General features: G+C 42.9%; 2 protein-coding genes across 4 annotated transcripts in view; one reads left to right on the top strand and one right to left on the bottom strand.

Annotated features, from left to right (window-relative positions):
* The window catches only part of rcan3 (regulator of calcineurin 3), a 45,027-nt gene that overhangs the window by 27,809 nt on the left and 3,739 nt on the right, over window positions 1–13,479 (top strand). For both annotated transcript variants that reach the window (XM_044166932.1, XM_044166933.1), the window contains 2 exons: window positions 6,710–6,883; window positions 8,189–8,360. In XM_044166932.1, coding sequence (XP_044022867.1) covers window positions 6,710–6,883; window positions 8,189–8,360 — 346 coding nt within the window. The remainder of the gene's footprint in view (window positions 1–6,709; window positions 6,884–8,188; window positions 8,361–13,479) is intronic.
* On the bottom strand, window positions 8,368–13,326 carry LOC122861896 (acrosin-like). 2 transcript variants are annotated; one of them, XR_006374595.1, is made up of 3 exons: window positions 12,594–13,326; window positions 11,184–11,388; window positions 8,368–10,942 (listed from the first exon to the last, which is right to left on the bottom strand). XR_006374595.1 is itself a non-coding variant. In XM_044166934.1 (2 exons), exon 2 carries the CDS (start codon window positions 9,883–9,885, stop codon window positions 9,463–9,465), a length of 423 nt encoding a protein of 140 aa, XP_044022869.1. In that variant the 5' UTR covers window positions 9,886–11,388; window positions 12,594–13,326; the 3' UTR covers window positions 8,368–9,462. The 2 variants fall into 2 exon arrangements, 1 of the variants encoding a protein (XP_044022869.1); XM_044166934.1 differs by having other exon boundaries at window positions 8,368–11,388.

Here is a 13,479-nt window from a genome sequence, read left to right as displayed (position 1 = left end):
GAGTGTTTAGTGTATTTTCAGACACATGGCTGATCAAAGGAATGATGGGACATGTCAGTGTTTTTCAGCTGATGTGACTTGTTCACTCTCACCAGTGACAGAGAGCAAACAGTTGAATATGTGAGCCTTATTTAACTCCCTAAGCTGCACAATGACTTGACAGCGTCAACAATGAAAGCCAACAGCATGTTGGAGCTTTTGTAGAAGATCACAGTTTGAGCACAATTTGCTGAGAATACATTCAGAATCTAGTGTTTGTGTTGCAACTGAAGTTGGATTCAGTGCATGTTTAACCGTCATTGTGTTTACCGCGCTAACAGAACAGGATGGACCTGAAGCTCCACTAATTGACAGTGATCGCTACACATTGAAGAAATTTAATCCTTCCTTTACATAAGATGATAACACTTAGGCTGTATTCAGACCAAATCAGGCGTTGCAGCGAAAATGCCAGTCCTCCCATTCATTTGAATTTGGGTTGTGCGTTTAGGCTGCGGCGGTGGGGGCCGCACCCAATAACCCTGCGACTCATCCCTAAACCGAACCGACCTGAGCTGCTGAATGTGAGTCGTGCCCACAGACATGTCCTGTTGCCACCATGATGACAGCCTTTCCAGTACCGTCAGGAACACAACTGCCGCATTATCCAAGAGGCAAAATGCTGAAGGATGGTCCTGCAGCCACCATCGGAGTGGCTCAGTAGCATTTTGCAGTTCAGTTCAGGAGATGGATCCAAGAGCAGATACGACTCACAGGGACTGGAGAAATAAACAAAAGATGTTTTTATTTACCTACTGAAACGGAAAATGACACAGCAAAAGGCGGCTGAGAAGTCCAGGTAAAAGTCCGACAAAGAATAAAAGAAGTCCAACAAAGGTAAATCCACAGCGAATCCAAGAACACAAGGGAAAGGCAGGAACACAGGGGCACTGGAAAAATGCGGGGCTGAGGATAAAATGCAGAACTGGAGGTAACAAATGCAAGATAACACAAGATACTAAATACATAAGAGACTGATTAACTGATGTAACACAGGTGACACAGAAAAGACTGCGTTTAAAATCTGTGGCGCCCTCTATGGCCAAGTGCAGTCGCTCCAGAAAAGAGCTCACCTCTTTAAGCTCCTAATGTCTGCTGGGTCCATGTCTGGTCAGATCGTACTATTGCAGTTCAGTTCTGGAGATGGACCTTCACTTTCTTCTACCAGAAGCATTTTGTGAGCTATCAAGAGGACTTTGTTTACTGTAAACTGTGGTGATTATGGCATTGTACTCTTGCAGCAGGAAACATGACAGCTTTTTGGGTTTATGGGGAAGTAATATCCAGGTAGAAATGACTCCTTTGAAAATAAATCTTGGTGAAAATCTGTAGAAACTGAAAACACAGAGCTTAAAGTATAGTATATTTCCCTCCTAGCATTACGCTTCACAAATAGTTGCCGCTCGCAAATTTCAGATACATTTGCGAGTTCTACCAGGCTCTCGCATGCTCATGCATGGGTCGCAAGCATGGTAATTGTTTTGATTAGTGAATGTTTCTAAATTAACGAGAGAAGAAAAGATGTCATGTTGCAATTTTGGTGAAACAGGCCCCAGGCTCAGTTGTGCAACAAAAGGGCCGAGATAAAGAGACCATCTAGGACAGGAAAGGAAGGGAAGGGAATTTAGCCTGTTGAGATACACCCCTGGGTGTTATGTAAAGGTGACATGGAGAAACTTGCGGTCAGCAATAACGACAGCACTTGCCGTTTCAATCAAGCCAAGTTGTCTGCTATTTGAGAGCTGTGACTTAACACCTCCGCCTCTCGACTGTCTCCACTGTAAACACATCAGATTTCTCTTGTTAGGTAAACAAAGCCTGTGAGTAAAACATGGACTTCAACATGAGAAGGAATCATGAGGATGATGTTAGGTGTATACATTTCTGTTACCTAGCTACTCTATGTGAGATAAATCACATTTTCTTCCAGCTTCTTCAATAGATGTTGAAGATCTCCTTGTTGATAATGAAAAACAAGAACATGCTGTTCTCTTCTCCTCTCTCACCTGTTGTCCTAAGAGCTCTCACTCACTGAAGATACAGTAGAAGCAGGTGCTGGATCAAGCTGTGTATGTGCGTGTGTGTGTGTGTGTGTGTGTGTACATGTGTACATGTGCGGTTAACAAGACTATCTCTGCTGATAAGGGAACAGTCGTCCTTCAGTTGTGCTTAGATACTAATGGTGCTACCGCTCACATTATTTTATCATGCAGATATGCCCTCTGTGTGGGTACAGTGTGCATGTGGATACCTACAGAAATATCAGCTAACTAATTGTGGAAACACTGAAAAGAATCCTGAACACACAACTGTGCACATCACACACATGCTTACTCACTTGATAAGTCTCTTTCTCTCTCTCACACACACACATGCACTAAGAGAATAAAGGGAGTGGGTCACCACAGGGAACATTGCGATGGCAGATGAGCAGGCCACTTTTCAGCCCTGTGTAACTCAACACCCCTCTCCTCTTCCTCATTTCCCCTCCTCTTCCTCCTCTCATTCCCTCAGGATGTCCGCTCATAGAGACCACATAAATTAATGATCAAGCACACTCACTTGTTACACACCAATCGGCCGTGGGTGTATCAGCGCCAGTGTGCCAGGTTAAAAACAAACAGTACGTGTTATTATGGAACATGACCATGGCGCTTTCCCACATCTCCCTTCATGCCAAAACATCAATTTAGGTTAAGGAAGTACCCACTGTGTGTGTGTGTGTATGTGTGTATGAGAAAGACTACCTTATCGGTTATCACACATGGAGTTTGATGACATGTGAGTCATAGTAGCTGACTGAGGCTCATGGAAAATTCACGGTTTGAATAAGGGCTTAAGTGGGCTCTGCAGATAGGCCAAACAAGTGCTTTGTTGTCATTCTCAAGCTACTTATGATTAAACCCAAATCAGAAGAGTTTGCAAACAAGCAAAAGCTCTAAAATTTAAGTAGGAGGTTGATTGCAATGCTGCTACATAAGCTTTTGATTTTTTTTAAATATTATTTTTATATTTGAGAAAATAGCAAAACAAGCAAATACCAACAGAATTTTGGCCAAGATTGTACAATGATATTTTTATGCTCCCATGCACAGACCCAGACTTTTTCCCCCCAAATTATTTATCTAAAATCGTTAAAGCTGCACTAATCTATATTTTTATATTAGCAATGGAAAGCAAGTTTCACTTCACAGTTTTGGTTCACTCTCACCGTTCTCATCAGCCTCCTTTCCAGATGCAAAAGGCAGCTGTTTTCAGTAAAAAAGCTCTGATAAACTGGCTGTACGCTACCTTCCCAGCACTAATGAGTTAGCAACTAGCCGGTGACTAGTGAACTTAGTGGAGAATTCAGCAGCTAAAGAGCCAAATATTTTTGTCAGGACTTGGGGGAGAGCAAAACAGAGCTAAAAAGAGAGTGAATATTGCATCGGGGGGACAACAATACGACTTCAAATGAATGATAATGTTGCTCTGTATGTGCTAGACATTCAAATAAGCAACTGTTTGCTAACACGTTCTCCATATCAACTTTTTAAGCTAATAATATGTCAATGTTGTGTTTAGAGCTTGTTGCACTTCCCCCAAGTGGCCAAAAAAATCAATTAAAACAGATTAAACAGCAAAACTGTCCATTTTAGATAATGCAAAAATTAAAACTATGTCTTATTGGGTCACTGAAACTGCTGAAAGTCGCCCTTTAACCTCTTTAATACAACATTTTGACATTTTGTTTCTTGTTTCTGCTGTTTACACACAATTGAAGAAAGGGAGCTATTTGGTTAACTACTATTTTGCAGTTGGCTGTGTTGTCTGTGGGGGTGAGAGAATCAATTTTAAATGAGCACACTTAACACTTGGCTGTCCCTGTATCATGGTGAGTCACACCCTTCCCTCTCCTCTGGCTTTTTGGGATTGTAGCTTTCTAATTGCAAAGTTAGTCTGTAATTCTAAAAACGCATAAAAGGAGTCAAGATAGTCACACATTCCTGACTTGACCTCTTTTCCTTGCTTCTTTAGAATGCACCTTGTATGGTGAAGTACAAACCTGACTAAAAATGGTATCACGGAGCCTGGAGGTGAAGTAAGCTCTGAGGTTTAGCCAGCTACCCCGAGGCGTTTAGCACGGGAGGACCAGATGCACTTACATGGGGAGAAGAACTGGAAATAAAACAAAAAGGGAGGGAGGCAGGGATTATTATGAGTAAAGGCGTTAATCTGCTTATTCTTTAAATGCAAATTCTTTTACCACAGTGTACACCACACTACAGCATAACCGTGGTTCACAGCTTGCTCAGTCAACATCTCTGCATGTGTCAGACAGGGTGATGATGTGATTTCTCTGCAGAGATGCATACTAGCTATTGCTAAAAGTACTTAGTACTTAGCTGTAGTGAAATAGACATTCATCAAGAACTGCTAAATAGTAGTACCTTAATTCATCATTGTAAAATGTTTTATAAATAAGCCTATAGCATGGCTTTAAAACATATTTAATAGTTTAGTAATCACTAAGGATAAATAGTGTTACATCTGTTTGGATTTTATTTCCTTGACAGTAGTAAAAGTGAGTATGTCATTAGGTGATGCACGGTATAATAATATACAGCTACTTCTAGCTTCTTACATTGCATCTTACTTTTAAATGTTTTTTGTTTTACATTTAGTGCTTACTTTACTTCTAATCCTGAAGTAACATATTGCAATGTAGTATTAAACAATTAGTTGATTAATCAATTAATTGTTAAAGTCCAAGTAAAATTGCCAAACAGCTTGTCCTCAAATGTGAGGATATTCTGCTTTTTCTTGTCTGACATTATAGTAAACTGAATATCTTATATATACTGTATATATACACTATTTTGATGGCCATTTTTCACTGTTTTGTGATGTTTTATGTTTGTGATTAATATGGAAATCAAGGCACGTGTACCCTTTGATTACAACTTTTGATTATTTATTATGACTTTTACATCCGTTCATATGATAAGCACACACAAATCTTTGCAATGTGTTTCATGATGTGCAGCATTAAATCCTAATAAGTGATAACGTTATCAAATAGAATAAGATTCTTTGAATCACAAAATGTCAAACAAGTTAAGACCAGATGAATATGTGCGAGAGGTTTTTATGGATTCATCAAAAGGACACAGGACTAACAGGACACACAGTCAGAACCGAGCACTCATTTCAATGTGCTGAGTTCACAGGTACCTGGTGTCTGCCATCACTAAGCTGTCACTAATGTGCAGCGGCAGATCTCACAGCCAACATGCTGCCTGTGTTCCTCCAGGTAACACGCACCCTTTCCATCCTGGTGAGAGGTGCTGTGTCAGCCGAACAAGCCAAGTGTTGTGGGAGTATTTCAGTCTTATGTTTCTCACTGCCTGAAAGAGAAAAGAAAAAATATTCAGACAAACGCTGTCACGCAATAACACAATTTGATAGGCACGCTTACCAGTTGATATTGATGCCACTGACTGCACACATGTGGCTCTCAGGGCACATGAATAAATTAAAGGGAATAGGAAAAGGAAACAGTATGATCATTTGCTTGGTATACTGTGTATGTCTTTGCATGAACAACTTGATTCTTGGAAAGAAGACTTGGTTTCATAGTCATATTTCTGCCTGTGCTGGGAGATGGCTGGCTAGGAGACAAAGAATAGCGCTACTGATTACTCAGAAACTAGCTCTCCTGGCAGCCTTTTTCCTTTTCCTTTCGCCCTCCTACTGAGCTGCTTGATTGAGTTCACAGCTGAGGAGGCCAATTTGGTGCCCATGGAGAGGATTGAGTGAAAAAACATAGGAGATGTGTATATATCATGTGGGTATAGTTAAAGACAAAGTGTAGTACATAAGGGGGGGGGGGGGATTATTTTAAAATAATGCAGAGATGACATCGTTTGTGTTGGATATTTACACAAAATACACTTATTAAGATGGTTTGATAACATTTTCTTATGGAATTGGAAGTTTTATTTACAAAATAAAGCATGTAAAATAGAACATGATATTGACTGAGCAGCTCTAGGGGACATTTTACCAGAAAGCAACCACTCAGTCTGTCAGTTAGCCTAATCAATTGGGCGATTCAACAGAAGCTTAATCAACAACAATTTTGACAATCGACTAATTGTTTAAGTAATTTATCAAGCAAAAATGCCAAAGATTTGGTGCTTCCAGCTTCTCAAATGTGTTGATTTGTTACTTTTCTCTGTTTTATATCTGTGTAAATTGAGGGGTTTTGGACTGTTTGTCAGACAAAACAAGCAATCCGAAGATGTCACCTTGGGTATTTTTGGACATTTTTCGCCATTTTCTTTTAGAGAATACACAATTAATTAATACACAGATAAGACGGTTCTTCAAAATAGAAAACAGTGTCCAGATGACTACGACTGAAACCTTTTCTACGATAATACACAGATAAGTCAATAATGAATATAACTGTTAGTTGCAGCCCCATTTGTCTACTTGCTATTGATATCCTTTCACATTAGTATTCACATAGTGTGTGTTTTATTCAGAACAGATAATGGGAAATTTCTCCTACAGTATCTTCACGAAATCTTCAAGACACAAAATGACAACCTGCTCAATCATTAAACATAAATATCTTCAAATCTCTTATCACATTTGTACTTTTTTCTGTTTTTATTCTCTACAGGAGAGGTTCGAGGCATTGTTTAGGATCTATGATGAACAGACGACTTTCCAGATGTTCAAAAGCTTCCGGAGAGTCCGGATCAACTTCAGCACCCCAGAGGCCGCTGCCCGCGCTCGCATTGAGCTGCACGAGACTGAGTTCAATGGCACGAAGCTCAAACTCTACTTTGCCCAAGTGAGTGTCAGTGAAGGGGTCTGGAAAAGGGCAGGCAGGGGGCCTGGGACATGGACCATCTAAGGAAAAGCAGTTCTTATATACATGTGAAGTTATGTTATAGTGCATCATTCAACTCCTCTCCTCTTCCACAACCCACCAACCCTCCTGTCAAACCTCATCAGTCACACGACTGAACACATGAACACCTAAATTCTTGATTTCTCTTCCATCGTAGCTGCGTGTATGTGTTTGTCTGTCTGTTACCTTTGGGGGAGAAAGTGAAATTAAAACAAAGTGAAGTGTCTTTCTAATACAACACAAAATAAGAAGAGCATATATCTTCAGTACTGTGATGATACATATTATACATATGCACTCATATCTACAAAAATACGATTGGAGTAGGCATGGATTTCATAATCTGTAGGTGAAAAGATAGATATTTCATTTTGGTTAAAAGTGGACTAAATTTGGTTGCAAAAGTTAGCAAAAGCAAAAGTTGAGATATCTAACTGGTAACATATAGCCATTGTTTCAACAGCATTTAAATGACTATATTTCATTGTGTAGCAAGTCCAGACAATTCATTGAAATGTAGTCATCAAAGGTATGTTACACAGTTATATGCAAGCTAGATGTCTTTAAAAGAAGTAATTTAAATACATAAAAGCCCAGATGCCTATACATCATTTGGCCTGCAAATCATCAAATTTCTGCTTCCTGGGAAACCATGAGTCAACTTATAATTGATGCCCGTTTCATCACAAATACATCACTAGCCATGACCCCTGCTGCATCTCTCAGTACTTTGATGTTAGAGGATTAAGGATTTTACTGCTCAGGCAGATACCACATGTAGGTATTGTAATTATGGCAATTGGCAGCTATCAAAATGCCAAAATCCCTTCATGGGAAGGAGCCTGCAATTTGAGACTAAAAGACTGAAGCTGTAACTTTTCTTGCTCTTAAGTATCAGGATTTCATATGCGTAAAAAGTACAGGAACTTCAACAACTATCCCAATGTGACCCATCTTTGTAGAGCTTTGCGCAATTGTTTCAAAATAATCACTTTGTTTACTCCCTGTATAGAGATCCAGGCTCTTGTCACTTTCCACAGGCAGTATAACATGAAGTTAGGTTGCAGCCATGTCCTCTATCCAGTGTATTGAACCAGTGAACCATGAGACAGGTGTACAGATTAGAATTGGATACATGAAAATTCTTCCAGAGGAATTTAACAGCTTCACCCACTTCACTTCATTACTTTGATCTCCTCTTTGGAGCATTACAGCCTTTATCATTTGTCATCTCTTCTCCGATAGGTCCAGAACGGCGACGAGAACATTGACAAGTCGTACCTGGCCCCTCCCCAGCCTGTCAAACAGTTTCTGATCTCGCCGCCTGCCTCGCCACCTGTGGGCTGGAGCCAGAGCGAAGACGCTACGCCCGTCATCAACTACGACCTGCTGTGTGCAGTAGCCAAGCTGGGACCTGGTCAGTACTCAGTAACTATGTTCAACAAGCTTGTGCAGTATACATTAAATACGTGTCAGTCATCTCTGAACAGTCACCCAGATACAAACAGGAAATCATTTCACACTTCTCAGCAGGGTGTTATAAAAGGTCTAAGAAGCAATTTGACAAAGGAATTGAGGTTGACATTGTTGAATCAACACTGTTATTCTTGACTTTAAAATCCACAGTGCTGGCCAACATTCATCAATGTCAAGGGTGCTTAACCCCCACTTGCTCTATTCTGACATCTTTAAGGAAATGTGCATCGATGCCAATATTTGTGTGCCTGTGATAATCAGAATTTAAAGAGTTCGTGTTACAGTACAGACAGGCAGGGGACACCGAGATGGACAAAGAATGTTCTTTATTGAATAACAGCCAGATATAGTGGGTATAGGGAGATCGCTGAAGACAGGAGAACGCTGGAGACAGGAGAACGCTGGAGACAGGAGAAACGCTGGAGCCAGGGAGATCGCTGGAGGCATGGCGAATAGGCGTAATGCCGAGTAGTGTGGAGAGTCCTAGTCATGAACGAGGTTGGACATATACTGAGGTGAGTGCAGGGCTTTTATGCTGCCTGTGATTGAGAACTAATGTGGAGCAGGAGTGTAACTGGGAGCAGGTGTGGCTAATTACTGGGTAGTGGAGCCTGGAGTATCCGTGACAGTACCCCCTCCTCCACGGCCAGCTCCCGAGGGCCGAAAAACCCCACCGACGTGGTGGTCGTCCTCCACCATGGCGAGCGGGTTGATCCGGGCGGCTGGCCGGAGCTTGGGCATGTATGGAGCCGGGAGTCTCGGGCTTACGCCCAGGAGCTTGGACAGGTGTGGAGCGGGGAGTCTCGGGCTAACGACCAGGAGGTTAGACAACCCAGGGACTGGCCTGGCACGGGGTTGAGGACTTCCGGCAGACGACCCGGGGACTGGCCTGGCGTGGGGCTGAGGACCTCTGGCGGACGACCCAGAGACTGGCCTGGTGCGGGGCTGAGGACCTCCGGCGGACGACCTGGGGACTGGACAGGCACAGGGCTGGTGACCCTGGGCGGATGGCCTGGCCGAGTGCTGGTGGCACAGGAGGAAGGTCACAGGAGGCCGGCTGCGGTAAAGGCGGGCACCTCCTGGAGGTCTGCGGTAAAGGCGGGAACCCCCTGGAGGCCTGAGGTGAAAGCAGAAGCTGGGACCCTCTGGAAGCCGGAGGAGGGAACCCTCTGGAGGCCGGTGGCGAAGACGAAAACCATCTGGAGCCGGTGAACCAGATCAGGGGCAGGACAGCAGGACAGGACAGCAGGACAGGAAGCCGGCGGCGGGACAGCAGGACAGGGAGCCGGCGGCGGGATGACTGGCTGAGGAGCGGGCTGGACCGGTGGTGTCCGGGAGTCCGGAACCTGCTCCTCTGCCTGAAAAGGAGGGTACGGCTGCTGCTGTGACCTCACCGATGATTCAGTGGCTTGTTGCGACCCAGCAGTCAGTCCTGCGTTGATCCAGAGATGGTTGCGATCCAGCATCGGCCAGGGATTGGTGCTGCTGCGATCCAGCCGGGAAAGGAATCGACTGCGATCCAGCAGGGAGTCCAGGGAGCTGCTGCGATCCAGCAGGGAGTCCAGGGAGCGGGGAGCTGTTGCCACCCTGCAGGGGTTGCTGTCTGCTGCGATGGCTGCTGCGATCCAGCAGGGACTGGAGGCTGCTGCAGATCTGGAACTGGAGGCGTTGACGGAGCAGGCGAGCAGCTGGGCGGCGGAGTTCCGGTGCAGGGAAGTTGTGGGTTGCTAGACTGAAGACTGGCCGGTAGAGGTGCAGGCTGAGGACTGGCTGACGAGGTACTGACTGGCGTGCCGAACTCTTTCCTGAGGTGTGATATGAAATGGCGAAAAGATTGTGGTCCGTTGCCGGTCCAGGACACCAAGAAGGTCACCTTGGATCGCTCGGTGGGGTACTGGTGTGGATATAGGCCGATGACCAGGAAACACCGCAACAAAATCCCTCGCAGTCCTCTGCTGAGCCTGAGAAGGTCTGTAATTGATTAATCATCCTGATAGCCAGAGGGGTTGAAGGAGTGTCTGAGGAAGCGCTGGTGGGAATGAGGTGAGGGTGAGGAGATATCGCCAGATAACATCCTCCAGGTCCGGGAAGGGGTCATTGGGGCTCAGGGCTGTCATTTCGGTAATGGTCCGACCTTCTGTTACAGTACAGACAGGCAGGGGTCACCAAGATGGACAAAGAATGTTCTTTATTGAACAGCCAGATATAGTGGGTATGGAGAGAGTGTAGTCTGTAGGAGGGAGATCGCTGAAGACAGGAGAACGCTGGAGACAGGAGAAACGCTGGAGCCAGGGAGATCGCTGGAGGCATGGCGAATAGGCGTAATGCCGAGTAGTGTGGAGAGTCCTAGTCATGAACGAGGTCAGACACATACTGAGGTGAGCGCAGGGCTTTTATGCTGCCTGTGATTGAGAGCTAATGTGGAGCAGGAGTGTAATTGGGAGCAGGTGTGGATAGTTAGTGGGTTGTGGAGCCTGGAGTATCCGTTACAGTTTGGAGGATGGTGTCTTCTTTTTAGCCTTTCTAAAGCCAAAAACACAAGAGAAAAAGTGTTAAGAATTAATTAAACACTGTTAATCTGCTCTAACACTTGCTACAATTGTTAGTATGTCTAGCTAGCTAGCTTACTACATGCAATATAGCAAACAAACTTCCATGGCCAAGGAGCACACCATTAACTAACTACATTTCAATCAGGAGAGACAGGTGAATAAATTAAAGGTAGTGTTTATCTAAACAGTTGATGTGAGATGTTAATGTTTACAGTCCACGGGGAGACTTTGGTAGTGGAGGGCATCTGCCTTGAGCAGTGGCAGAATAAATCCCCCCATGGAGTCTAGACACTGGTGGTGGCGGCTGATGACTCTGCTGAGGCTGATGGCAGAAGAGGTTGATGGAATGATGAGCTGATGGAGATGGAGAGATGGAGATGGGGAGGTGGAGGGGTGCGCAACCGTTGCATGAACGTACTGAAGGCAGAGAGAGAATCATATTTAAACAGACGGTAGTAGAATGATAGGTTGACAATTAAAGTGTGTCACTGTGCTATTGGATAGATGAGACCAGCTGATGGAACAGCTGATGTCCTGATTTGACAGCCCCGGATAATGTCAGCAGGAGATATAAGTGAGCATGCGTGAGAGGAGTAAATGGCAGAATGGTATGAATATTACTACACGTAAGCATGCAGAAGTCAAATCTTCCAGGCTGAACTTTCTCTAGTGCTTCATTCGAGCTTCATTTGTGGGGTTACAGGTTAGCCGATCCTGGACACTGTCAGAGTTTATGGTAATGTCAATTTGGGGACATTTCAAGCAATTCCAGCAAATGTTACCCGAGATAGCGCTGCTTAATCTTCATTCTAAAGGCCTTCTCTGGTAATGTTAAAACTGAAGACATACAGTTTGAAAATATGAACAGGTTTGTAAACTTAACTCCAACAGTTAGAATGAAATAACATTTTTCCTTATCATACATAATACTAGGACTAACTAGTACCCTTCAATACAAGAACAATGCTGATTCTTTAATTTCATGTCTTCTACATGGATCATCAACTGGTTTAAGAAGCAAACTTTTTGCCTGGGACCTGTTAGCTTTAGCCTCACTCTTTTAGCATGATGCTATGTAGGCTACAGTATGTGGCCATTACATAAAAACACGAAAGGCCTAATCTGTGTGCTAAATCTGCCACTATTATCATTGTAAATGGTGTATTGTAAGTAATTTGAAATTCAAAAATGGGAATCATGACAAATTTATGTAATGATTAAAATGTAGATCAATTTCACTACAGATCTTTTTGCAGTTCCCATCCTATTACAATTTTAGCAAGCGTATGAAATGTGTAGGCATCTCAGCTTGGCACAGTTACATTTTGAAGGTTTTAAGATCTTTTTCAGCAACCTCGCTCCCTGGCAGCTTTTCTGCTCAGAGATAATGTCACCTCTGTCTGCCTTGTCGACAAGATTTTAGATTGCAGCAACCTTTATAAAATGTCACCTAACACACATGAAAAGGTGTGTCAGGTCCACAATGTCGTTCCATGTTTGTGTATGTGGGTATGCTCATGCTGATAAAGTGGAAAACATTACTTCTAAGTCTGTATTCACTTGAGCACTATTATCTTTTTTTATCATCAACAAAAACATGATTAAACTTTCCACATACTTACAAACATACACACACAGTCCAGCCCAGAGGATCACTTTTGACACATTTGGCTGTTATCATAGCAACATGAGGCATCAGGAAATGGCTTTGTTCTTCGCTTCACATCCTGGCATCTAAAATCAGATTAGTACTGGGCTGCAGCACAGCGCGCTGACTCCCTCTGTCAACTCTCTGCGGTAACAGCACGACTCTATTCACTGTCCATCTTTCTGTTTGGCACCACAACGAAAAGCTACTATACCAATTTCCTCCTGTCTGCCAGCTGTCTGATCTCATCTCCATGGCAACTGTGATACAATCTAGTGTATGTTTTCAATCTGAGTCTGCCGAGTTCGGCATCTGGACAAATGGCAGGACAATTCCAAGGCAAGTCTTTTTGTTTTCTCTTGAAGCCATGTCCTTCCACCTGAGTGCTGACCTGATCTTCAATGCAATGGACAAACAGTAGATTATTTTATGCTGTAAAAAATATCCTCAATGTTTAATAAATAGTAACAATAAATAAATAATAAACTACATAGGCATATTATTTCAACCAGATCTGCTCAAGCCTGTCTCACTATACTCCTTTACAGGTAAAAGTAATAAACAATATTTTACTTTAGTTGAAGTAAGCAACTGATAATACTCAAAATTTTATTAGCAAAATGTACCAAATGTACCAGAGTATCAAAAGTAAAAGCACATATGCAGAATCTTGGATGATTATACATATTATATTAAATTATTTTTAATATTACCGATGCCTTGAATTTAAATGTTCTAACTTTATGTACTGTTGGGTAGTTTAATATATAACTGATCATCATATTTTATAAGCTGATCAAAGGTTATAAAGTCCTAATCTGCAAAGTAACCATTGACTGTAGCTGTTAAATACATGTAGT

Source organism: Siniperca chuatsi, linkage group LG15, assembly GCF_020085105.1.
Source record: "Siniperca chuatsi isolate FFG_IHB_CAS linkage group LG15, ASM2008510v1, whole genome shotgun sequence".
NCBI classification, from domain to species: Eukaryota; Metazoa; Chordata; class Actinopteri; order Centrarchiformes; family Sinipercidae; genus Siniperca; species Siniperca chuatsi.
The sequence above is the reverse complement of the archived record's forward strand: the minus strand, read 5'-3'. Positions and strand labels throughout refer to the sequence as shown.

What these genes read in the sequence shown, in the direction of transcription:
- LOC122861896 (XM_044166934.1), bottom strand. Translation starts at nt 9,885, where the DNA reads ATGCTGGATCGCAACCATCTCTGGATCAACGCAGGACTGACTGCTGGG.